At 38.4% G+C, this 24,612-nt stretch overlaps 4 protein-coding genes across 5 annotated transcripts; 2 read left to right on the top strand and 2 right to left on the bottom strand.

Annotated features, from left to right (window-relative positions):
- Window positions 1–12: 12 nt before the first annotated feature.
- Window positions 13–1,232, top strand: LOC116032428. Its single transcript, XM_031274978.1, has one exon. The coding sequence runs from the start codon at window positions 40–42 to the stop codon at window positions 979–981; it is 942 nt and encodes a 313-aa protein (XP_031130838.1). The 5' UTR covers window positions 13–39; the 3' UTR covers window positions 982–1,232.
- Window positions 1,233–1,585: 353 nt separating this feature from the next.
- LOC116032391 (serine/threonine-protein kinase AFC2-like) lies at window positions 1,586–6,150 on the bottom strand. Of its 2 annotated transcripts, none has more exons than XM_031274912.1 (12): window positions 5,965–6,150; window positions 4,919–5,105; window positions 4,117–4,143; window positions 3,878–4,031; window positions 3,751–3,799; window positions 3,539–3,653; window positions 3,201–3,301; window positions 2,747–2,903; window positions 2,573–2,622; window positions 2,363–2,460; window positions 2,166–2,268; window positions 1,586–2,080 (listed from the first exon to the last, which is right to left on the bottom strand). In XM_031274912.1, exons 1-12 carry the CDS (start codon window positions 6,061–6,063, stop codon window positions 1,931–1,933), a joined length of 1,290 nt encoding a protein of 429 aa, XP_031130772.1. In that variant the 5' UTR covers window positions 6,064–6,150; the 3' UTR covers window positions 1,586–1,930. The 2 variants fall into 2 exon arrangements, with proteins under 2 accessions (XP_031130772.1, XP_031130771.1); XM_031274911.1 differs by having other exon boundaries at window positions 2,558–2,622; window positions 5,965–6,149.
- A 2,321-nt stretch (window positions 6,151–8,471) lies between these two features.
- Window positions 8,472–12,514, bottom strand: LOC116031434 (proteasome subunit beta type-7-B-like). Its single transcript, XM_031273644.1, has 8 exons — window positions 12,202–12,514; window positions 10,596–10,737; window positions 10,094–10,190; window positions 9,918–9,987; window positions 9,740–9,844; window positions 9,555–9,653; window positions 9,359–9,443; window positions 8,472–8,745 (listed from the first exon to the last, which is right to left on the bottom strand). The coding sequence occupies exons 1-8, from the start codon at window positions 12,343–12,345 to the stop codon at window positions 8,669–8,671; spliced, it is 819 nt and encodes a 272-aa protein (XP_031129504.1). The 5' UTR covers window positions 12,346–12,514; the 3' UTR covers window positions 8,472–8,668.
- Window positions 12,515–21,606: 9,092 nt separating this feature from the next.
- Window positions 21,607–24,412, top strand: LOC116033443. The gene is made up of 2 exons (XM_031276184.1): window positions 21,607–22,685; window positions 24,394–24,412. Exons 1-2 carry the CDS (start codon window positions 21,607–21,609, stop codon window positions 24,410–24,412), a joined length of 1,098 nt encoding a protein of 365 aa, XP_031132044.1.
- The last annotated feature ends 200 nt before the right edge of the window (window positions 24,413–24,612 follow it).

Raw genomic sequence — 24,612 nt, 5'->3', positions numbered from 1 at the left:
TACATTCACTTCCCATTATCTCTATTCCTAGTTCCAAGTATGCAGCGGCAGTATGATACCAACCCCCATTTTCTTTCCCCACTTGACCATGAAACCCCACACCCACCACGGGGACCACCGGTCTACATTCAACCCCGGTCGAGGGTTCCGAGGCAACACCAAATGCATCAGCCTCAGGGTGCTCCTGAATATTGGGGTCAGGGTCAGGTTCCTGAGTCGCCACATAAGGCTCCGGTTCCTGAGTCGCCGCTACCTTTTCTTCCTCAACATCACCATCAGGAAGATAGGCGGCACAATTATGGCTACCCTCTGGAAGAACAACGGTCCAAGAGGAAGCTCCCTCTGCCACCCAGTTATGGTTCTCACGTCCCGGGGTCTCCTCCACCTCGTTGGGGTGGTGCCTCGGGCCATCCTTACCAGCATTCAACAGGGGGACGTAGAACCACGCCATTTGCATGCTTTGCCTGTTCCTTGCTGATTGTTGTAGGCCTGGTAATCCTTATAATTTACCTAGTCTACCGGTCGCGAAACCCAGTGTTTGATATATCAAATGCCAATCTGAATGCCATCTATCTTGACATGGGGTATCTCCTCACTGCTGATCTTACTCTACTTGCAAACTTCACTAACCCGAACGATAAAGGGAGTGTAGATTTCAAGTCCGTAACGTTGAATCTTTATCATGATGGAACACCCATAGCATCCAGCAATATTGATCCTTTCCCTCTCATGAATGGTGAGTACAGGTTTGAAGATGTTCATCTAGTCACAAATCAGGTTGCGTTTTCATCGAATCAAAGCCACCTGCTAAGCAAGCAAATGGAGAGCGGAAATGTGTGGTTTCAGGTGAAGGGTGTATTTAGAACAAGGTCTAATGGTCTTTTCAAGTATTCGTATTGGCTCTATGGCTATTGCACCATTGTTCTTACTTATCCTCCCCCAGGTGTCTTGGTTGCCAAAAAATGCACAACAAAGCATTAAACAAACACAAATTTCATATTTCCATGCATGAATGCTTAATTTTGTATTTCATATTAGGTTGGGGTGGGGGTGGGGGGTTTACTCCAATCATATTTGTACAAGCTTCTATAGGTGTTGCATTGTTTAACTTACTGTCCCTTCTCTGAATTATTGAATTGTTATAAAATGGAGCAGGGTCCACCTAGTTCACTCATAGAAGCTTGCAACATCTTGCAAGGTGGACCCTGAACCGAAACTGTGTATTTTTAGTATTGAAATTGTGAACTTCTAGAATATAAATTCTGTATGTTAACATTGTGCGTTCATAGTATATAAATTGTGAATTTTTAAAAGATAAATAGTGAACATTTTAAAAGATAAATTGTGAATATTTAGCATGTAAATTATAAACATTTAAAACCCCGCCAGATCCACCTTGCAATGGACCTAGGTCCACATAATAATTTGCGCCAATCTATTACATATTTGGACTTCTTTTGATGTACCAAAAAAAGTTCATGGTTGGTTTTTTTATTATCGTTTATTTGCCTGAGTTTCTTCTGCCCATTTTAGCTCTTAACAGATCATCTCCAGAAAACTAAGCACAATTTACAAATGCAAATAGTTAAAAATAAAATAAAATTGTGGAGATGATGTATTATTAACATAATAAATACACTTACAAAACTGAAATTGTACATCATTTGTAAATGAGTAGAAGATCCATTTTCAGGAAGAGAAAAGCTCTTACAAAACTTACGCTACCAGGGCCAGGCAGCAGCAGAAGCACAAGATCACAACTTGGAATGAAAGGGCATCTCGTGAATCATGATGACATTATTTACAAGAGCTCCAAGAAACAATGTGTTGGGCAAAGAGTTTCGGCGTTCTAAGCAATCCATGCAAATCACAGGCAAAGTGCCATGGGGCATCGTGTTAGGCAACAAATCATCCACCACAGTGCTCTCGCTTATGACCTCCTTAATTGGTCACAAGTGAAAAACGGATGCTTGAGTGCATTTCGAGCTGTCATCCTTATAGACGGGTCATATCTAAGTAGTCCTTGCAGGAGGTCGATAAGATCACCTGCTGAGTGATCAACGTGCTGCATCACCAAGTTCTGCAAACAAAACGCAAAAGTTTCATCTCACAAGATAAGTGGAATAACGAAAGTTAACACATCACTAAACCATGCTATAATCTACCTGAAGACGAGGTAATTTCATGACAGACTTAATGCTATCCCTTGATGTTGCCCCTTCTGGCCAGTCAAGTCTACCCCTTTTCACATATTTCTCAGCATGTCGACTAAACCAATAAATACAAGACAATTAACGATAAGCATGATAATAATGGACATCAATGTTAACCGTTATGAATGTTTCGAACGAGGGGTACTCACTCAGCTCTTTTCAACATGTGCAGTGGCAAAGGACCCAAAACTCTCTCCATCATGGCAAGGTGCTCTAAGTTTTCGTGTGTTTGGAACAAAGCTTCACCCTGCAATACCAACATATGCATGTGGTTTTGATTTACTTCCACGAAATATTTGAGCAGTGTTGTTCGTCCAATAAAAAAATGAATATTCTTAATATACCGAGCACAGTTCTACCAATATACAACCAACACTCCACATATCACATGGGTAGCTCCATCCAAGACCTAAATAGAGATCGGCACTTTAGTTCACTTTTGAAGAAAATAGAGAAATAAAATACAAAACACAATAGTTAAATGATGGAATGGACACTCTTAAAGAAGAGAGAGGAAGAACAAGACTATCTACCCAGGATAACCTCAGGTGCGCGGTAATGTCTAGTAGAGACAATATAGTTGTGATCTTGACGCTCATAAGCTGTGCTACCAAAATCAATCACTTTGATAGCACTTGATTTTGGTAACCTCTTATAGAATGATCCATCTCTTGGTGGCCATGGTGGAAACTGTAAATGCACAAGCAGAATTAACAAATTTCCTTAAACAAAATGTAGAGTAAATTATTAAGTGCAAGTGCCATTATTTTGAGAAAGCCTAAAGAAGAGTTACATTCAAATTGAAATAGCTGTTGAGAGAAAAAATGTTAATGTAAGCCTATTGTATTCCAGATTGTAAGAAAAGGCCAAACTAGATTACATATTACTCTTTTCCTTCCCTTTCAATCTTTCATACTCTTCTTTTGTTTTTGGTTGTGGGGATGGGGGTTGGGTTTGATTCAATCCTCAACTGTTAATGTCATGCACCTTGTAGTCCTTGTAGTCAGGGACTTTTATGTAGTCTGGAGATACAAAGAGTATATTCTCAGGCTTCAAATCAGTGTGGATTAGACGCATATCATGCATGACTGGCAAAAAGAGAAAAAGAAACGCAAAATATCAGAAACCAGACAAGATGAATGCATTCAAACATGAAAAAACATAGCAGCATCCCAACAGAAAGACTGAAGCTTCAGTATTACAAAATCAAAACAAGGGTAGACCTCAGAAGCTAAAAGAAGAAGATAGTATTCAAATAGCTCCTATAGAAAGCAAGGCCATGAGGATGGCAAAGATAAAAGAAATGGCAGAATCAGACTACACACATGCTACACATTCCAACAGTTGTCTGGCAATCTCACGAACTAGGTCAACTGGAAATGAGCGATAATTGTTTTTCCATAGAAAATCGAATAAACTTGGTCCAAGCTTCTCAAACACCTGTTAAGACCATTTAAATTCATTGACAAGCCTTAAGTCCCCATATAATTTGCAAAGCTGGGGAAATGAGGTTACCATGAATTAATAATATACTTACTAAACATATATGGTTACGGTAATCAAACCAGTTCCGTAATTGAACACAACTGCAAGGAATGAACTCTTTTAATCACACAACTGTGAATGAGAAGTGAACAGAACAGCTAGTAATAATATGCACTTACCGACTGCCACTCCTGTCATATCTTCCAAGCAACTGAAGCACATCAACTTCTACCATTGCAGCCTCACGATACTTTTTAATGCTGCGGACAATTTTTATAGCAACCAACTCCTTCTGTTCCCTATCCCAGCATTCCAGAACTTGACCAAAGGTACCTGTAGAACTACAAGAGTATATTGAAGAGAAATTTCACAGGGAAAGAGACGTGTAGAAACATTACCAAAGTGGTTCAAGACTGACCTTCCCCAATCTTCCTAAGGATCTTATCTGCAAAAACAAATTTAGAAGCACAAATAAAGTGAGGACATTATGCAGACAGATTAAACCAATATTAACATGTCTTAATTGATATTCCTTGATTCCCAGGGAAATGGACATGCATAACTAAATTAAGGCAGTTGACACTAGAATGGAACATAGGATAAGTTTGAATAGAGTTGCAAATGAATAGAGGCATAGAGCAGAAGAATTTATAGTGCAGGAGGACTGGAGGAGAACCAAACAAATCAAGGGTGATAAGTACAAAAGAGCTGAAAATGTCCTCCATAAATGGGGTAGATTGGGTACCAAGTCTTTCCCTGTTTAAAACAAAATTAGGGGTAAATAAAGTCCAGGGTGGACTATAGAGAACTTATTTTGTAGGTTTATTTTGAAAACTCCATTTAGTTTACTTATGTATAAAGGAAAATTGAAAATAATTAGGCAAATATAATTTCTCATTAACTGAACAAAAAACAACAACAATAATAAAAGAATATCTCTTCACAATAAACTGAAATTCATTACTTCCTATAATTACATGCAAAAAGAGAGCAAAAAAACTTTTCACCTATTTTATCTTCTTTGTTTTCCATTATAACAATACAAGTTGATATCCTTCAAGTCATCCTTTCCCATTTGCAAATAGAGGTTAGAACATTGTTATGACAAAAAACGTACATGCAACACAGAGCCATTCCTACTAACAGTTAAGCATAAGCTATCCAATTATATGTTATATATCAAAATGGGATTTTTCAATGTGGAAAAGGAATGTGATTACAGCGGGTAGTTAAATTTTCTCCCAGCTCAAATATGTAATGCCCATCTTTGTCATCATCTCGCCATGGGGGAGAGCCTTTTTGAGCCAGTTCCTTTACATATACATTCTCATGATGAGAAAGTACTCTTCCATGTGCATAGCTTGACACAGTGCCAACCTCTTGCCCATAATATATCCCTGGCTGAGCCTACACACAGCCATTAATTCATATTCCTTCGGTATAAGACATAAAATAAAAATTTCTTCCCATACATTGCAGTTCAGGATATTTAAGAGAAACATTAACTTCATATACAACAAAGGTCAAAGGCACAACCTCACCAAGTAATTTTACACACAACAATAAATATGCTTGAAAATAAATTAAAGTAAAAGAAATAGTGATGGTCATCCTTCTATCTTTTGGTTTTTCCCTTTCTTTTATTTTCAACTATATTTATTGTTGTGTGTAAACTTACCAAAAATTTCATCATGGAAACAAATTTAAAGATACAAACAATAGATGAAAGATCATTATCCTAAAAATACTTGTTTGGATGTGTAGTAGTTAGTCACAAGAAAATGCACACAGGAGGTGCTTACAAAAGTTTTCTACTAAAAATCATTTAAGAAACGCAAGAACTTTCAGACTTAAAAATACTATGTTTGAATGGCTCAATTCATGACATGTCATGAACTTTTCTGTACATTCTTTAACCTAGGAAGAAAATTCTATGCATGAACTTTAACTAAACCATAAAATTTTATTTTGTTTCAAAACAGAAATTCAAGAATATAATATCTATAAACGTAATCAATAAAATTCATCTCAGCTAGATATCAAAGTCATCCATTTTCCGGATCAAATTTTGAAATTAATAACTCTTTTTTGAATATATATCGAGATTAGAGGTTATAACTTCACTATCTGTCAAGTTCCCCAAATTCAAGAATTTTCATGAAAACACAACTCTGTTCATCATCAAGACTAGGCTCAAAAAGAATAATTATTCGAATAAGAAAAATAATAATAATCTAGTGACAAAAACATTTAAAAAAAAAATCACCTTGGGAGTATGAGAAGGGTCCCAATCTAATCTGGCACGTTTCTTAGGGCGACGATCCATGTAAGCCTGAGGATAGTCAGCCATGAGATCTGTTTCCATCGACTAATCATTCACAGAGACTAGATACAGAAAGCACGACATAGAGAGAGAAAAAGGAGAGAGAAACCCTAACCGCAGGTAAACGCTTCTCTTTGGAGAGCTGGAATCAGTTGAGATTGTCCAGTAAGGCGCAACGCAGCCGTTGGATTAAAACACGTCATTAATCTGCAGCGTTAATTGATGTAAGAACTGTTTGGTTAAATCATGGTTAGACGAGGTTAGGACACTAACCGTGGTTGAGTTTATCTGGAAGTTATGTTTGTGATAATTATCTTTTCGCCCCAACATTTTGGAAGAATTGTCAACGTCATCTCAAAGCTGACACTATTGTGACGAAAGGCGGAATCACCAACCCTATTTGTCCCCACACCCTGATCCCGACAGGAGATGACGTTGTCACTTTATATGAGAAAAAGAGGGAGGGAGATGCTTGAGATAATTGGACTGGTAGTAAGTATGTCTACCTCTTGAGAGATTTATATGTCACTTTAAACATGTATAGTCATCATGAGTAATTCAATTGGTACATGAGTGGGAGATTGAACCCAATGACGTGAGATTGAATTCTGACCGCCGCAATGTAGGAGTTGCACCCTTTTTGTGGGGATGGCTCATTGTGGGCACTAGGCATTGGTCTTCCCACCTAAGACACAACTGAGTTACCGTGATTTAACTCCTCCACAATTTTTGTAGAGCCAGAGTGTGGGATCCCGACGGAAGTGATTTTGCCTTTTGCACCCAACGAGGGAGGGAGACCTCTGCAAACGACATTTTCATTTATTTTTATTTTAAATTTTATATAAAAGATCATGTTACACACTCCTTTTTTTTTTTTCCAAAAATACTAGATGCACTCCCAAAATTATACTCCCAACTTTTACTTCCACTTGTGTTCAAATTTGATTGGAGGATGAAACAAAAAGGAATGGATAAACACATGGCCCCCTATTAAATTGATCAATCAAAGAATGCCAACTCATATGGAGTAAAAAATGGGAGTGTGAATTGGGAGTATATGTAGAATTACTCTTTTTTTTTTACCACTCATATCTAGTTACTCCTTATATAACTAGTGCATAATATTTTACCACAACTAAGGGTCATTTTTTGAGTTACAATTATAGGAGTGCATACCATTTTCGTTGTATAAAATAAGAAACATTTTTTAAAAGTGTATTTGCATTTGGCATCATTCTTTAAAAGAAACAAGAAATAGAAGGCGCATTGTGTATCAATTGACTAGCAAATGAATAAAAATAATGTATGTAATTGACATTATTATTAGTAGGTAAGTAACAAGTTACCGATAAACTTCTTATTTAGTATGCTTCATAAAAACTAAAATAAAATTTTCTTTAATTATTTAATAAATATAATATAATATTAATTTTTATTTATTTATTTATTAAAAAAAAAAAACAGAGCCTCCTTCGTCCAAATCGACAAAGGAGGTGACCTCTTCCATCGTCGACGTTGATGGAGAAGGTAGACTCTACCGTCGACATTGACGGAGGAGGTGTCTTCCTCCTTCTACATAGATGGAAGACGCAGCCTCCTCCTCCATCTACGTAGAAGGAGGCATCTCCTCTGTCAATGGAGGAGGGGATTTCAACAAAAAAAAAAAAAAAAAGGAATAGAAAGAAAAAATTTGTGGTCCATGATGAAGAGGAGGTAGCTATAATTGCCTCTTCCGTCTAAAGTCTCTTTTTGAAAAAATTAAAATAAATATTTATATATGACATTATAACTTGGCATGCTACTACTATATAACCGTCCACATAAGAATTAACATTTTAAAATTAATTATATTAAATGTCAAGTTATTAATTTAACTTGTTTTACTTGGATCAATAGGTAAAAAATGATAATTGCACTTCTTTTTGCATGCTTAATGTTCTAATTGCACACTTTTTTGTTTGATTGTTCAATTGCACAAAGTGTAAAAGTTCAATAGCTTACTTCTTTTTTTTTTTTTTTTAAATTTATTAATATATTTAAAATCCATGTATATTTTGTTTCATCAGTTGTGCTTATCATCGTAACAGACTAAACCATCAACTTTAGGTTAAAATTAATATCCCTACACCTATCAATTTTGAGCAAGGATACACCCACAATACATGGTAACAAACTAAACCATAAACTTTAAGCTAAAATTAATATCCTTACACCTATCAATTTCGAGCTAGGATTAACATCCTACACCCACAGTACATGATATATGTATTGGTACATGACCACATGTACTTGCAATGTAAAGGCAATTTGAGTCATTTTGGAATTCATCAACTTCTAAAATATCTACAATTTTTCAATCTTAAAATATTCACTGTAATTATCATAAACAACAATTGTCTGATTTTATATAATATTAAATCAAAAGAAAAAAAAAACGAAATTTAATGATATGTTACTGCGTAAAAAAGGATTTTCAAATCATTGATGGGAATGATGGCACAAGTCAACAGCTACGCCATATCATTTAAGAAAGCATGCTATATATTTTGTCTGAAAGCAACATCTCATCTGATGAAATACTTCATACAAATAGAAGATTCAAGCATGGCAACATAATAAATAAGCTTCAATCTTGCAGCAGCATAACTCACTCTTCCATAGCATCACCACCTTCTATCACTTCCACCATCTCTCTCAAGGGTGTAATTTTCGTCAGAAGAACCTCTGTCACAAACAATTAAATATTACAACTCAATTAATCATCCAACCAAAAATGCATAGCATTAAAAAAAAGTGTAAGAGCTGGTTTGGTTCACGGAAAATATTTGAGGAGAAATAGAACTGAGATTCCATGAAAAAGAAATTAACAGGAAAATTGATTCTATTGTTTGGTGGAAAGGAAATTACTGGGAATATTAATTCGATTGTTTGGTTGGGTTAGAATGGCAATGAATAATAAGTATAAAGACCAAAATGCCCATTTCACAATGATATTGATAATAAAAGTAATAGTGATTTTTAAATTAAAATATTATTATTTATAAAATACAATATCATAAATTAAAATATTATAATTATATAGTTTATTATAATAATATAACAAAAATTATTATACACATTTTGGACTAAGGTAATTCATAATGTTCTAAGGGCAAAATAGTCTTATCATGTGATACTTTGTTCCAAAGGTCCATGAAAAACAAAATAACACCCATCCCCTTAGAAAACTTTTTCCTCATAACTAAAGAAAACTTTTTCCTGTGAACCAAACGGTGGACTCAAATTTAAGGAAAACTTTTTCCTTCAAGAGTAAAATGTTGAATAAGTGAATACTGACCAGTCTTTTTAGGAAAAGTATAACCCTTCTGAGGATAGGTTCGGGGATTCGGCAACTTGTGGTTTCTAATGTATTCTGCATGCCCCTGAAGAACAAAGAGTAGACAACTTCAGAAAAATTAGGAATCATATTCAACAAGGTTGAAACATACCAAGGCAAAAATTCTTCATCACTATTATATGTTCCAGAAAAGCACCTTTGTTATAACACAAACATCAACATTGCTTCCACTACCCAGATCATTGAAAATTCCTGCCAGTATGGCATCTGTCACCAGTTGAATTCCGTCTTCCCTCTGCAATAAAATTTCCCCTCAACGCTCAAGAGAATTCCAACTGGTGCCCTAATGCAACAAATAAATACACAAGCAAATGTACTTACAGTAAGCCCTTCTCTGTATCTTGACTCAAAGACAGACATTGCTGCTAGGGAACCAGAGCCCATTGTAGCAAATGGCAGTGTGTCAGTTGAACCATGCGGATAAATCTGTGAAATAATTCACAATTAAACCGTGTGCTACAAGGAAAAACTGATGGGCTTGGATTTTAAAGTTACTCACAGTGTGCAAATGAGGACCGGTGATATCAACTCCCCCAAGAACCAAAGCAGCTGAAACATATCCTTGGTAACTGGTTGATTTATAATATAGTTAGTTAACCCTTCCACAAATGCAATATTATCTACATATAGGAAACACTGAAGACTCGAGGGAGACAAACATGAAAATAAACTCACCTGAAAAGATGGGACTTCAAAAGTGTAAGAGCTGTCACAACCCTGGATTCACGACCAGTGTGATATCTATGAAGCTTCAGTTGGGAACTGACCATGTCTAGAAAATAACCATTGCACAATAAACACAATGAAGGCAGACAGACAGCAATAACATTATGCAATTGTAACTATCAAACAAAGATGCTTGATACAAGCCTGAGGTTGTATGAGAATGCTCTTCTTCGAGTCAAAAGCTAAACTCAAAAAAGTAGGAGAGAAAATACATGGTTGTGCTTCGAGTGGCAGCCCAACTCCAGAAAAGGAGAGGAGAATGCCACCAGACAAATTCAATCTATATTCTTCAGTCCCTTCGATAGCTATAAAACTACCAACTGCCTCATTACTGTGTTATAACTACCCATGAATCCCATTATGCACTATTAGAACATGGGTGTATCATTGCTGATGCACCATGTGGTCAAAAAATGGAAAAAAAAAAGAAAAAAGAAAAAAGAAGACATACCAGTTACAGCCTCGGTATCAGCTGCAGTCCCTGCTCCACAACAATAAATATTAGGAGCCATGTAGTGAATTTTCTCACAATTCTTATCAGCAACTATGGGTCCTTCAGTGGCTCGTGTGTCCGCTCCAAGAATAACACCATCCTGAGGACATGTCATTACCAAAAAGGTTAGTATCTTTCAATTCAGCAAGCAAGGATTACCAAAACCTTGAATACAGTGGGTGTCATGAAAGCTACATCAACAGCCAAGCAGTAATACCTATGATAAGGTGGAAGTTGACTAATAAGGGCACAACGAAAGATGAGAGGAGGAAGCTACTATAAAGAGAGTGAAAATAGTACAAGTTCCCATGGCAATAAAATAAAGTTTATCCCCTGGCCATCCATTCCACATCATGGGGAATCACTTAGTTTGAAAGAAAACTAAAGTCTGTGTCAGTTATCCTCATTTTAAGTCATTGTTAATGATGATCTTGCATTCTTGTTTAGTAAATAGTAATGAGATTGATTATCAAACTTTTGACAGGAGCTTCACTGGAGTAAGCAGATTAACCACTCTTCTAACACAAGTATGCCAATGGTTGAAGAAAAGATAGATACATAAATTCCATGCATGATATAAATTAGACAGTTGAGTTGGACAGCTTTACACTTAAGAAGTTCATTACAACTGATACCCAACAGAACCAATTTCAACCAATGGTTGTTGAGTGAGAGTCAAATCTAGCAGAAGTTATTCCTAATTGATAGAGTGGCCAAAATTTATTAATCATATACAAGGAATCCATGACAATCCATGCAATAAAATTTAGAAACCAGTAGTCAGTGCAGGACCATCAGACAAACTGCATAATTATATTTCCTGGAACAAAATCACAAGCAGCATACGGAAGATTTCAAAGGCTTCCTTTCAAGAATTGAAATAGTTATACTCTGCAAGCCAGCCACTTATAACTGTCAATACTAGTCAGCCACATTCTGAAGCCCTTGACTTCAAATAATTCCCTCTCCAAATGAAAATATTAACCGCCTTCTCCAGAAACTCCGAGAGATCCATTATCCTCAACAAACTACAATTGTTATACCATGGACCGGGTTCACCTTGCATTTTGGACCCCGGTCTAAAACAACATTCAGAGCATGTATATGGAGTTAACATATTATATACCTTCAATTAATAAATTATATGTCTACTATAATTAACATATTATGTGTCAGTACTTAATAAATTATGTGTCTTCAATTAACAACATATTATGCCACACATAATATGATAAATGCATTCCCATAATCTGAATGTATCCGGGTCCATAATGCAAAGTGGACTATAAACTACTAAACTTTTAAGTTTATTGGCTTATTCATAAAAGATCCAATTAATTTTGCTTTTGCACAAGTAAAACCATAGTGGACTAACATAAATGTTACTCACAAGATCACATTCATAACACAAATAACAGTTTAATGGGTAATCTTAACTCAAAAGGTATCAAATTATCGTCTAGGAAAAAAGCTACGCAGAAGCTTTGAAATTAACATAACATTAAATTCAAATTTAGTTAAAAATGAATTAAAAATCGAATTTCGAAAAAGGGGTAGTAAAGACCTGAAAAATTAATCCCACGATGGTAGTTCCAGTCTTGAGGAAAGACGAAGGCTGAAGCCCTTTCTTCACGAGCATCTCATTCCTTCTGCACAAATCGAAGCTAAAACCGCCCTTGGCCGGAACATCCGTCGTTGCCTTCACCATTGCAGATATCTGAGACTAACTGTAAGAAAAGATTTGCAAACTATTAGGGCTAGCTGATGATCTAAGAACAAGTAGAGATCTTATTCTCGCAGGGAGGGGGAACTTGGAAAAGAAGAAAAGTGGGGCTTTGCCGCTATGCTGTTTTAGCTGGGGGATTTTCTGTAATTTTCCTACTTTCAGGGAGCTAAAACGAAAACATTTTTGGGCCAAACCAGGAAACCCGAAGTGATACGACAACTTATATCCATGTTTTAGACCCACATCTATTATTTTATTTATTTATTTTCAAAAAAAAAAAAAAAAAAAAAAAGACCCACATCTACTAAAATAGAAAAGGCAAAAATTTGTTTGAGACCGTACCGTTAGGTCGGGTAAAGATAAAATGTAATACTTATACTATGAACAAATACTACATTATAACAGAGTCAATAGTACTCAACAAAAAAAATATCTACATCTACATCTACACTTATAATAAGAGTCAATAATGTTAGACCCCCTAACTGAAACTAAAAAAATGTTGGTATAATAATCTGCTATAACATATTATACTTTGTGTTCTCTTATTGTGCAACCTCCAATTAAATTCCTAATATATCCTAATCCTTTATAATTTTATCAAATTCATTCCGTTAAATATAACGAAAGTTTAACATTAAATTCTTTAGGCAATTGTTTCTTTATTGCAGTTTTCAAACAAATTGGCAATATTCTATAATACAATTCCGTATAGATTCCTAACTTAAAATTAGAATATTGAAGTCTTAAAAGGATTCTATAATACAATTTTGTATAGATTCCTAACTAAAACATTATTCTACCCAAAATAACAGTATATAAACCCCTCCCCTTCTCACTGGTATTCACCTAAAACTAAACCTAACATATTCTGCAACACATCATCTACTTGACATTCTATAGGTATGATTGTCAAAATATTATCATGCTAATTCTATTATTTGTATTTGTGCTCATAATGATTACAATTTTTTTTTTTTAAATCAATGATGGTATACTCATTAATTATTATAACTTCAATATCGTCATGTAAAATATATCTATCGTATAATCTGTTCATCTATACTTGTATCCTTGTATGTAATGTTGTGTTTCTCATTATATTCCTTTATAATCTACACATTTTAGTTACTTCTAACTCCATAATCTATGGTTTTTGAATTTATCTTGTGGTTCCCATTATATTATTTCATAACATCCTTTATGGACATATTTCCCATGGCACAAGGATATTAGTCATGACAAATGCAGTAAAGTTAATTGATATTAACACACAAACTGTGGGTTGGAGTTGTACAGTTCATGTCATTAGGAAAAACGAACCAAAAAACGTTATTGGAACGCCTGAGAAAAAGTATATGCTCATCGTCCTTGAGGATGAAACTGTAAGTAAATAGTAAAAAATTTCTCCCATTATTATTATTATTATTTTATTTTTATCATTATTAGTATTATTATTATTATGAAGATGCTCTCATTCACCACCAACATCATTGTAAATGCTATATCTAAATGCAAGGAACTCGGGTTCAATCAATAGTGTTTGATAATGACATTGGAATGTATGATATCACTTTACAAACCAACAAATGGTACATCATCTCAAATGTCATTGTCAAACCTGTCCGGACGAACTATAAAGTACTTATCACAAATACAATTACACATGGATTTTAAATAGTCGGAGCAGTGTCCAAACAAGTGACAATGAATACACATCATTTACTCCCATGTAAGTGGTTTATTTGTTTCTACTTACTTTAGTTGTAATTTATCTATTTACAATTTCGTTATGTTGTATTAAAATATATAAGCATCGAGACTATTTCTTTGATTTTTATTAATTTAGCATTTTTTTCTCTCATTATTATATGACTATTTTAACCAATTAAAAACATTAATTTAAAAATACGCATTGGACATTGGTTTAATCGCGCAACGCGCGTGTGATAATTAGTAATATTAAATAAGGAATAAAATATTTATTAGTTATAACCGTTTCAAACATTTTTATTGAATTTTAAATTGGATTTATGTTGAATCTAAGTGTCATTTAATATGCTATCTATTCATCTCTTCCATACAAAAACTTGGATGTTTGCAGATTGTTTTTTTTTCACGCCAGTTTAAAACTCTCAAAATTTTTTGTTCTCTCTCAACTCTCATCCTTTGATTACAAAGAGAAAATTGTCAGACAACATCTTCCGTAAATGAGTGATCAACTTATGTTCTAGTTCGTCGAGCTTAGAGTTTGAGTGCTCAAACACTAAAGTCGTAATTCGTTTTATTCCGAGAGACTTATGTCACAATGCTTCTAGTACTCTCGAGAGGTGGCGAATCGGTTTTAAGGAAGGTGTGACTATCACACGATTCAGATTTCCCTTCTTCTCCTTTTTTCGTTGGGTTTAAACTTTAGGTTTAAAGAAACCCTTTCTCGTTTTTATATATTTTATGGCAAAAACTTGTGTGAGACCAATCCGTGAGACAGGTATAATCTTTGATTAATGAGGTCAAAGATTCGACCGATTAATAAAGTTTTGTCCTATTAATCACTGACAGGATAATTGGGCATCAACAACTTCCCGAAGACAAGACAACGGACGTTCAAACTAGCCGTTCAACACTTCACTCCAACGGCTCCTCAGCATTAATGCTCAACGGCTCCTCATCTCCTCAGCATTAATGCTTAACGGCTCCTCAGCACCTTAGCATTAACGCTCCATTACTGCGCTGAGGAAGATAAAAAGACGCTCACAACACTTGCAGAGGGAGGACATTCTTACTAGACTAGAACACACACTGAATTGAGCATTGTATTGAACACAAACACTGTGCTCAACACTTCACCACTATACTCAACATGTAACCCCTCGGTTTTCCGACAAAGTTAAGGTTCGAAAATATTTTTTTTAAGCTATGACATTTATGAGAAGATCTCTCGGTGTTCGAAAGATTTTTTTTTTGAGACTAGTTATTAATAAGCTGCGATTTACGTATCGGTCACGAACCGTAAAATTTTAAAGGATGCTTATACAGTTTGAATTTTCCTAGAGATTAGATTATTAAGTATGATACGATTAAGCCTGAACTTCTAGTCAATTCAAGTGAAAATTTAAACGGACTGTAAGGGTAAAATTGTTACGGACCTTCGTACCTATATTTCGCGAGATACCGAAAAAAATTCCCAATTTTAGTGGTTATTGACGGGATTATTTTTAGGATAATTTGGTGTTAGAATTTTCCCGAATTAAGTTATAATCCTCCGAACTTTCATCTGATTTAACCCCAAACTGGCAAAGTAAATTTTGTTCTTCAGGAGCCACCATAGGGAGTTGACATGTGGCACTCCTAATTACCACATGGTGGAGGTAATTAATGCATGTCATAAGAAGTATGGGAATGTTGCACTTGTTTCTTAATCATCAAGCAAGACTCATCATCATCCCCTCTCTCCTACTCCATAGTTTCGAAAATCATAAGGGAAAAAGAAGAAGAAGGAAAAACTTAATCTTCCACTTTGTGATCAAGAACTCCTAAGCATCTCTTCAACTCAAGTGCTCTAGTATAGGTAAGACTTTAATTTTGTTCGGTTAAATACTTCCTAGAACTTAAGTGTAAACTAAAGGTGCATGAAAATGTTGTTATTATGGTGATTTTTGTTTAGGATCTTTGGTGAAGGGCTCAAAGGAGGAAATCATCAACTCTTACGGTTTTTAAAATCTTCTAAAGAGGTAAGGAATCCCTTAAGTAGGCTTAGTCACTTGAAGGTGATCAAATGCTAGTAAACTATGTGACTAGGAATTTTATATGAAAATTATGTGTTAAGTTTATGGATCTACAAGTTGGCTCAAAAGTCTATACTTTGATTTTTGGTAAATTTTGATATGCATGTTCGTAGTTATTTTATGCATGTATATGTTGTGTTAGGTCCATATATGCTTATATTTGTGAAAATGGTGGAAGATCGGGTCATCACAACCCCGTTCTTGCGGCCCAAAGTGGGCAGAATCGGATGGACGCGACAGTGGAGGCGCGTCCGCCGCGCGTCCACCGCGCGCCCATTACGGAAAGATGGTTCGGCGTCTCGGTCGAGAGACCGGACGCGGGCATGGACGCGCGTCCGCTGCGCGTCCGTGGGCGTCCAGTTTCGGCGAGAAATGCCGAACCAGCGGACGCGGCTCGGACGCCTGCGTCCGCCGTGTGTCCGCTGGTGCGGCCAGTCGCGAGTCCGCGCGACGCGGACTCGTTTTCAACTCGTTTTTGACCGAACTTTTCCCCGGTGTTTTTAATCCCGAGTGTTATGATGTTTTGAAAGCCTACGGGCAACCGGGTGAATTTTTGAAAGCTCGATTATTATTTTTGTGCATTACATTTCTTAACTTGGGAAAATTGCGTTTTAAGAAATAATGTGACTCTCGTTACTTGGATTTTCATGGTGGAAAATCATTGACCAATATGTGAATGTTGGAAACAAAATTGAGCAAGTATGATAATTTTGAGTCATCATGTGAATATACTAATTATTGCGAGGTTTTGTATGATTAATTCATACTGCAGAGCAAAGTCTATTCGCTGAGTGAGAGAGTTATTGAAAGGTTTTGTAAAGTCTATTCGCTGAGTGAGAGAGTTATTGAAAGGTTTTGTATAGTCTATTCGCTGAGTGAGAGAGTTATTGAAAGGTTTTGTATGATTAATTCATACTGCAGAGCGAAGATTGAAAGGTTTTGTATGATTAATTCATACTGCAGAGCGAAGTCTATTCGCTGAGTGAAAGAGTTATTGCGAGGTTTTGTATGATTAATTCATACTGTAGAGCGAAGTCTATTCGCTGAGAGAATAGTGAGATGTCTTTGTATGATTAATTCATACTGCAGAGCGAAATCTATTCGCTGAGAGAATAGTGAGATGTCTTTGTATGATTAATTCATACTGTAGAGCGAAGTCTATTCGCTGAGAGAATAGGGAGATGTCTTTGTATGATTAATTCATACTGTAGAGCGAAGCCTATTCGCTGAGAGAATAGTGAGATGTCTTTGTATGATTAATTCATACTGCAGAGCGAAATCTATTCGCTGAGAGAATAGTGAGATGTCTTTGTATGATTAATTCATACTGCAGAGCGAAGTCTATTCGCTGAGAGAATAGTGAGATGGCTTTGTATGATTAATTCATACTGCAGAGCGAAGTCTATTCGCTGAGAGAATAGTGAGATGTCTTTGTATGATTGAGTCATACTGAAGAGCGAAGTCTATTCGCTGAGAGAATAATGAGATGTCTTTGTATGATTGAGTCATACTGAAGAGCGAAGTCTATTCGCTGAGAGAATTAGTGAGATGTTTTTAGAGCGAAGTCTATTCGCTGAGAGAATTAGTGAGATGTTTTTGGAGCGAAGTCTATTCGCTGAGAGAATTAGTGAGATGTTTTTGTATGATTAATTCATACTGCAGAGCGAAGTCTATTCGCTGAGAGGAAAAAGGAGTTGTGAAATTATTGAGTGTTTTTAATAATTATAAAATCTAGTTACTCCGTAACTAGATCGCAGAATAAAAGGTCGTAAGTCCTGATCAGCAAAGCATGTGTTGTGAAACTCTCCTTTGAATTAAATGATGAATTCTTGGAAATGGTAGTGTTATGTGCTGATGTCACTTATATACTATATGGTGTTGCTTCGTTGTTAATATGATTGCAGGTAGAATGCAACCGTTGGGTAAAGCTTACATTTTCTGAATACTATGTTGTTTTCGAAACCTTTGTTTACTTTCGAGTGACAATGGATTTCCTTACTTAGCCATCGTGCTAACTACACTTCACTGTGTCCTTTATCAGATGGAATCTAGCGTAGGTTCTTGGAGCCCACCGGACTCAGACCCCTCTGAGTTCGAGTGTCCCGTGCTCGACTATGATGATTATTCTCACTACCTTCTTGACGGAGACCCCTACGCCCCGGGCTACGCACCTGATCCGCCTACACTGACTTGTACTCTTGAGCCTACTCCCGCTCCTGTCTCACCGGAGGTACCAGTTTGGTCCCCCGTCCCCGTCGAGCCGATGTGTCCCTTTGACGCCCTCCAAGCCAGCTATGGGTTCTACCCCATAGAGATCCTTCCTGGTAGCAACCCCCTCGAGTTTGTGGTCCACTATCCTTACCCGTGGGATCCGAGTCCCCCGGACTACCACGACGAGTGGATGATGTACATGAACACGTGTCGGTTTCTGGACCACATCATGTGGTTCGAGGGTGAGTGGCAAGTTGTCTGGGGCACATACACGGGCCCAGTGTACCACTCGTTAGACTAGGTAGCGTCTAGAGTGGGGAGTCTAGTCAGTTCTTTTGTGCACATATATCTTTTGTAGCAGGTGCTAATTCTAGAATGACTGTCCAGATATCTTTTGTAGCAGGTGCTAATTCTAGAATGACTGTCCAGGCCGGGCCTAACGCAGGTGCTAATTCTAGAATGACTGTCCAGGCCGGGCCTAACTAAACTCTTCTGATGGGTATGACTGTCCAGGCCGGGCCTAACTAAACTCTTCTGATGGGTTGTACTTTTAAACCTTGGTTCTTTTGGTAGCTCGTTTAGCTACACTTAACCGATGTTATGGAATTGCATTTGTTTTTGATGGTTATGTTGATGTTGTGCAGTATTCTTACCTTTAGCCTGTGCATCTAGGATGAATCCTATCTGAATGAGATTGGGTTTAGTCTAGGTGTGGCGGTAACTACTCCGGTTGTTCGGTATAGCCGAGTCGGGGTGTTACAAGTTGGTATCAGAGCCCTGTTTCGAGTCAGAATCCTAAATCAAACTTTTAGTCAGCTCTAGTTTTGAGTTAACCAAGTTTCAGAGTCAGCTTAGGTTCGTTAAGACCAATCTAAGTCATTGTTACAGTTCGGCGAGTACAAGTTCAGAGCAGAGCTGGAATGGAAGCCAGGTGGCATAAGAAGGGGGTATTTCACTTTTTACTCCGCAGAATCTTACGATTCTGGTCGTTGAATAATATGACCACTATCTGTGTTTTCTTGCATGCGTTTGCTTAAGCTGTTGTGGGTGAGCATGCTAGCGTAATGCGTTGATTAATATTATACTATGTTGAGACTCTTGCTTAGTGAGTGCGATAAAGGTGAATGTTAGGAAGAACTGTATAGGACTTGAGTGGGTGCTATACTAACTGCCTAACTAGCTAATTCCGAGAGGACTTTCATACCTCGAGTACTAACTTGGGATTATCATCCAGCAAAGATGCCGCCGAGACGAAATGCGCCTGTGGGTAGCGACAATAACCTCTCTGCGATAGATCGAATGGCTGAGTTGATGCTAGCTCAGCAAGGTCAAAACCAAAACCAGGGACAGCCGAGAGTGGATTATGCTAAGGCGATAGCCAGCCGACAGCCACCGTACTACGCAGGTGAAAAGGATCCGGTAGTTTTGGAGGAGTGGATCCGAACCTTCGATAAACTACTCAACGCAGTGAATTGCCCTGCGAACCAACGAGTATCCTCGGCAGTCTATTACCTGACGAAAGCTGCAGACAACTGGTGGGCGACGGTCGGACCTAATCTCCTGCAAGACCCAGCCTTTGGTTGGGAAGAATTCAAGGTGGAATTGAGGGAACAGTTCTACACCGAACGTATCAAAGGGATTAAGTGAGAAGAGTTTCTACGATTGAAACAGAAGGGAGCGACCGTTCAGGAATACTATGATCAGTACGTTGAGCTGATGCGATTTGCCCAAGAAATCGTACCGGATGAGGCGAGTAAGGCGAGGAGATTTGTTCGGGGATTGGACTGGAGTATAAGGGGAATGATCGCACCTTTCATGTGCTCTACCTTGAAAGAGGCATATGACAGAGCTTCGGATCATTATCAAGTATACCTTGACCAGCAGGAAGTCTACGGCCGAAATAAGAGGAAAGCTGAAGACAAGGCTCGGAAGTTTCCGGCAGGAAACAAGAAGGCCAACCAAGGCAGCTTCAATCCAGTGCAAGGAAGAGGAGGAGTCAATCAGGGGAACCGTTCTGCTTGCCCAAGATGTGGGAGGGATCACCCCGGAGTAAACTGTCAAGGGATAAAAATCAAATGTTACAGGTGTGGTCTTTTGGGGCACAAAGCTGCTCAGTGCCGAAATCAAGAAGACAGTCCCCAAAAGCCTCTGCAGAATGCGAATCAGGGAAGGAGATTCAATGGGAATGCCGGCTGGAATTCCGCGAGAGCCGAAGACAAGAGGACCAACTTCCAACCTGGGAATTCGGCGAACGTTACGCCTGGTTCCAATCACAAGGGAAAGCAGGTGATGGGAGAAAACAGCGGAGAGAGACAAGGCAGGATTTACGTCGTCAATAGCGCTCAGGCTCAGGCTAGCGACGCCGTAACTGGTACATTCCCCATAAACTCCGTACTTGGATTAGTCCTATTTGATACTGGGGCTACCAATTCATTTATATCCTCTGCGTTCGCTGATAAACTAAAGTTAAGACCTACGGTTAAGTTAGATCTCAATGTCACAACGGCTTCGGGAGTAGTAGTATCCTGTAAGGATGGTTATGACGATGTTGCAATAGAAATAGCGGGATTTAACTGTCCCGGGAATCTCATTCGTTTCGAACTTGAAGGCATCGACGTAGTACTCGGGATGGATTGGTTGGATAAGTACAAAGCTCGGATCGTGTGTAATGAGCGAAAAATTGTACTGCAAGGACCAAAGGGAAGAAGAATATCCTATCGAGGAATTGGCAAGCAACCCGAGTCAAGGTTGTTGACGATGCAGAAATTAAAGAAGTGTGTTCGCCAGGGATGCGAAGCATATCTCTGCTTGGTGCAAGACGCCGAAGTAGAAGAACTCGAGATGGATCGAATTCCAATTGTACGCGAATTTCCTGACGTATTCCCCGACGATCTCACCGAGATGCCACCAGAAAGGGAAGTGGAATTCACCATCGATCTTGTACCAGGAACCTCACCTATCTCAAGAGCGCCTTATCGGATGGCACCCAAAGAGATGGAGGAGCTGAAGGCACAATTGGAAGAGTTGCTGGAGAAGGGATTTATTAGACCGAGCGTATCACCTTGGGGCGCACCAGTGCTGGAGAAAGAGGACCCAGCATCTGTATCATGGTGCAACTCGTCGGCCGACCGTTTCTATGCCCGCCATGGGACGGTAGGGTGAAAAGGCTGCTATCCAGCCAAAGTTGTGGGCACAACCGAAGACCAAAAGGACCAAGGGTCCACAACAAGGTAAGCAGTCGCACCAGATGGAAGGGATGGGTGAGTCTAGGGGGCCAACTTCGTGTCAGCCCACGACACTCAAGCAAACCCCAAACATGCAGAAGGAAGTGGTGGAAAAACTTCAAAAACAGATAGAAGAGCTCGAGAGAAGGGTAGAAGCAAGAGAACATTCACCAGAACCTGAACTGAGGATGGTCGCTCCATTTTCTCCTAGTATAATGGATGCGCCCCTCCCAAGGGATTTTAGGTTGCCCACCATCAAGGCCTACACTGGGACTTCTGACCTGCGTGTCCACATGACAAGGTACAAGGCAACCATGGTAATGACCGGGGCAGGCAACGCCATAATGTGCAGAGCATTTTTGACCACTCTGGATGGAACCGCCCAAGATTGGTTCAACACGATTCCGGATGGTTCGATCCAAAACTTTGCGGAGTTGTCCAAACATTTCTTGACTTATTTCTCTAGGCATATACAACATAAAAAACCATTTTCACATCTCTACGGAGTAAAACAGGACATGGGCGAAAGCTTAAGAAATTTCTTAAGCAAATGGAAGACGGAAGTCAACAATGTGTGCAACTTCGATTCTAAGGTGGCAATCCTCATGTTCATCCATGCATTGAGATCAGGCAATTTTCATAGACAGCTGAACACTCACCATCTACGCTCCTATGAGGAGCTAATGAGGATAGCAAACCGCTATGCTGAGGCCGAGGAGACTGATAGAAAGAAGAAAGATGAGGAAGAGGGCAGGAAGAGTGGGCGACCTGACAAAGTTGGTCCGACCAACCACGCACCACACCCAAACCAATTATCCACAACGAAGGGGAAAGTTCAAGAAAGGCCTCGGCTCGCCCCACCGCGACACTTAACACCTCTTACTCACCCGGTTAGCGTGATTCTAAGTCACGCCGAGGAAATGAGAATGGTGCATTTTCCCTCAGAGTGTATGGCGGTTTCTACGTGCGAGGACCAAACCAAGTACTGTTGGTTCCACCAACAAGTTGGACATGATACTGACGAGTGTCATACTTTAAAAGGACAAGTAGAGGAACTGGTGCAGAGCGGATACTTCACTCAATTCGTTAAGTACTCGGGACAGTACCAGCATCAACAAGGCCTACCCGACAATGTGTGGCGAAAGGAAGAAGATCCTGAGCCTTCAGCCTCCAACACCAAGAAGAGAAGGTGCGACCAAGGCGAGGAAGGAAGAGACAATGAGCTAGAGGAGAAGCCCGCACAGCGCAAAAAACAGGTCATTCGCTGATGGTCCGTTCTGATTATATTATAAAAAAAAACTCCATTCCCTTAGGGTCGGCACGAGATCCGATCTCACTAGCCACCCGACGGGAGAGCAGACCTTTGATCGAGCCTACGGCTGGTCGAAGTAAGCTCGCGCACAGAACGCAAAAAAAAAAAAAAAACAAAAACAAAAACAAACAAAAAAAAAACAACGAAACAAAACAAAAAACAAAAAAAAACCAAAAACAAAAAGAAAAAACAAAAACCAAAAAAAAAAAATACAATTATGGCCGAGGTCAACCTCGGCCCAAATTTTACCGAGGTGACCTCGGCCACAATCCTCTTACGGTTAAAAAAAAAATAGTTTTTACGTAGGTCATTACTCCCAAACCACCTCAACCACTCTCGTTGGCTAGGGAGTGGGGGGACTGGTGACAGGATAATTAGGCATCAACACTGACCCGAAGACAAGACAACGGACGTTCAAACTAGCCGTTCAGCACTTCACTCCAACGGCTCCTCAATTCCTCAGCATTAATGCTCAACGGCTCCTCAGCTCCTCAGCGTTAATGCTCAACGGCTCCTCAGCTCCTCAGCATTAATGCTCAACGGCTCCTCAACTCCTCAGCACCTTAGCATTAACTCTCCATTACTGCGCTGAGGAAGATAAAAAGACGCTTACAACACTTGCAGAGGGAGGACATTCTTACTAGACTAGAACACACACTGAATTGAGCATTGTATTGAACACAAACACTGTGCTCAACACTTCACCACTGTACTCAAAACTATAGAAATACTAGTACAAAAATACTCCGGTAACCATTATTGCCGTCAATCACAAATCCAACCCGTCTCACAGATTGAGACCCGTGAGACAGTCTCACACAAGTGTTACCCAATATATATATATATATATATATATATATATATAGGTTCATGTTCAGGTGTGGTCACTCCTTAACGTGTGAACAGTGCGGCCTCACCACTATGTATACAGATATACACCACTCAGTGTTAGGAAATGCACCACACAAATATGCATCGTTAGGTACACATCACCAAAAAACACACCACTACGTATGGAAATATACACCACACAATGTCAACAAATGCACCGTTAGGGGCAGGGGAGTTATGGTGCATTATTTTGGGTGTGTGGTGTGTTTTAGGATGTTTTTGTGTATTTTCATTGGGGTGCGTTTTCTAATATTGAGTGGTGCATTTTCTAACATTGAGTGGTGTGAACCGCACAGGAAGGCGCGACCACATTTGAACAGATTTCTATATATATGTATATATATATATATATATATATATATATATATATATAAGAAGGGGCTCATGTACATTATGTTTCTTAGGTGAGAAATAAGATAGAATTATAGCCATATATCTAATTCAATCCAGCGCACAATATTGCCTACTAAATTTTAAAACACGCGCACAATTAAGGGTACAACTGTAATTACCTCATATTATTTTTCATAGTTACTTGTAGTGCATAATTTTCACTCGTGTAGTACACATTTTTGTGCCTAGTTGTGTACATTTTTATACCTAACAGTGCAAGTTTTCTGTTTTAGAGTTTATGCTATTAACCATCTAAGAGGTTAGTTTTATGCGGCCAAGCTCACAAAGCAACGACTGAATCCACACTACCTCCGCAGCAACATCGGCTAAGGCTTTATATTCTGCTTTGGTAGAAGAACGTGCCACTGTGCGCTGTTTGCGAGACACCCACGTGATTAAATTCGAACCAAGGAACACTGCAAAGCCCATAGTT

This window comes from Ipomoea triloba, chromosome 10, assembly GCF_003576645.1.
Source record: "Ipomoea triloba cultivar NCNSP0323 chromosome 10, ASM357664v1".
Classification (NCBI taxonomy): domain Eukaryota; kingdom Viridiplantae; phylum Streptophyta; class Magnoliopsida; order Solanales; family Convolvulaceae; genus Ipomoea; species Ipomoea triloba.
This window is presented reverse-complemented; position numbering and strand designations above follow the sequence as displayed.